Source organism: Cyprinodon variegatus, unplaced genomic scaffold (assembly GCF_000732505.1).
Source record: "Cyprinodon variegatus isolate N-32 unplaced genomic scaffold, C_variegatus-1.0 Scaffold565, whole genome shotgun sequence".
NCBI lineage: Eukaryota > Metazoa > Chordata > Actinopteri > Cyprinodontiformes > Cyprinodontidae > Cyprinodon > Cyprinodon variegatus.
Genome location: NW_015151018.1, coordinates 319,047 through 321,228, shown reverse-complemented (window position 1 = coordinate 321,228; position 2,182 = coordinate 319,047). Strand labels below are relative to the sequence as shown.

General features: G+C 41.7%; 1 protein-coding gene across 1 annotated transcript in view; it reads right to left on the bottom strand.

Annotated features, from left to right (window-relative positions):
* Window positions 1-2,182, bottom strand: part of plcl1 (phospholipase C like 1) — a 189,099-nt gene that overhangs the window by 48,164 nt on the left and 138,753 nt on the right. The window contains exons 3-4 of the mRNA XM_015391938.1: window positions 1,598-1,885; window positions 1,224-1,508 (exon numbers count right to left, since the gene is read on the bottom strand). Coding sequence (XP_015247424.1) covers window positions 1,224-1,508; window positions 1,598-1,885 — 573 coding nt within the window. The remainder of the gene's footprint in view (window positions 1-1,223; window positions 1,509-1,597; window positions 1,886-2,182) is intronic.

Here is a 2,182-nt window from a genome sequence, read left to right as displayed (position 1 = left end):
TTAGAAACGACACTGTCAAGGAACGCTATGGACAGAGGCAACATGCAAGAGGAGGAGAGTTTAGTGTCGGAGGTCGTGGATGAGTCTCCTCCGTCATACATTTTTTATTTAGAGGAGGAAAGCGGGGACGAAGATGTTGTGGAAGAGGACGCCAGGGCGGCAGAAGCTTGGTTTGGTGTAGAAGGCTTCCAGCCGTCCATGTTTGAGCCCTTGCCTCGCAAACGCTGCCTGGCCGAATCGACTGACTTTAGATGTACAAGCTGACGTATAACTAAATGGCCTGCATGAAATAACGGGAAAAAAACACAGATTTTAAGACAGGATTTTTTTTTAAATAGAAATTTTGGGACATTATCATCGGATAATGAGTATATTTAAGCCAGAATGATTTGACATTTAAAATTGCCTTCCCTACGACTTTAAATAGAAATGTTGACCAATTTCTGCCACTCTGTTAAAAAAAAAAAATTAAACATGATTACTTATCATATCGCAATAGTAACTCAAAATAATGAGATAGTATCTCATTATTTTGAGACGGTATCTCATTAAAATTAGATAAACATATAAATAGGCTTCCATAGCTATCTATACTTTACTGGAGTAAATATGTCTTTAGAAAACCTTTTACTTCTACACCTCACATTTTTTTGCAATTATCTCTACCTTCTAGTTCTTAAATTTTAACAATAAACTCGTTAGTTTTGTTTCATTCAAGCTCATTTTCCTTATGGACTGTTGATATTTTTAAAAATAACCATCAAAATAATTAGTTTCATCCAGACAATTAATTTCTTTGCGGTTGGACTCGGTGCTGCCCCAACTTGTTGTTCACCACATACCAAAATAAATAGTTTTAAGATGATGCAAAGTAAGATTTGACCTTGTTATCATTAGTTATAAAACTAAGAAAGGGAAGTCCAAGGAAGTTATCATCCAGAATTGTAGAAGGCTGCTTACTTCTCCTCCCAAATGAAGTAAAATGCTAATTTCATTAAATTAAGGCCTGATCTTTTAAATCATCTTGTAATTTATTCTGATGAGCAAAATCCTAGAAGACTTGAACGGATGTGCTCTGGGCACAGGCTCATCAACGCACAGAAGAGGAGCTCAGCTGATAGTTTCGGTCTGTTTAAACTGAGGACCCACCAGTTTGAATGAACTACATCATCCCTTTGGTGAAGAGAAATAAACCCTGTAGGGTTATAACCCCCCCGTCTTACCTTGGCCTCTTTGATCCCAGGGCAGAGTTTGCAGACTGTAGCGACCGCTACATCCTCTGATACGATCCCGTAGCCGTCTTCGTCGACCAGCGCAAACTCCGCCGCCAGCCACTCGCTCCTCATCTTGCTCCCCAGGCTGCCTTCCACCGCTAAGCTGCCTCCATCGCCCGGCCCTCCTCCTACTCCTCCAGCCGCTCCAATGATTGAAGGATGGGCAAGGAGGTACCGCAACCCCGTCACCCAGATGTTGGCCACATCAGCCGACAATGCCACCAAGTCTAGAGACTGCAGAGAGGGGTTCCAGAAGCTGGTTGGTTAAAGGAAAATGGTGAAATGTTTGCAGCATTCTCTTTTCTACATGGTGGATCTGTAACCTGGTACTCATCGCCGTGGATGATGGAGAAGGCTGCTTCCTCAGCGAGGTGTTCCAGCAGAGGGCCGTTATGCAGAAAGGTCTCTGTGCTCTTCCCAGTGCGGACCTCCCTGATGCTAGAGACGTCCAGTCTAGCCCGGTCTGCGTCCTTCTTGGACGGCTCCCAGCGAAGGCAGCTCAGGTCTGCATCCAAGGTGTAAAATCGACAGTAGACCCTGGAGTTGGGTCGGATCTTCTTAAGCTCACACCCACCTTGCATGAAAGCCAAACAGTCGGCTGCACTGCTGACCTGCAACCAAAGGTGAGAAACATCTTCAGAGTCCAAACATTTCATCTGGCAGATAGGAAGGATGCTAAAGCAAACAAAAAGAAGAGAACATCTTTTTCAGTTAAAGGTCCTACACTGTATCTATGGAGTGAAATTTCTTCCTTTTTTTTTTTTTGCAAGCGCTGAATATGTTTTACAAAAATTTAACTTTGAAAAACATTTAATTAAAAAAAAGGTTGTAAGAGTAACTTTTCTCTTTTCTTCAATTTTGTTTAATTTTTGTTTATTCTTCATATTATTTTCTTTTTTTTTTTAGAT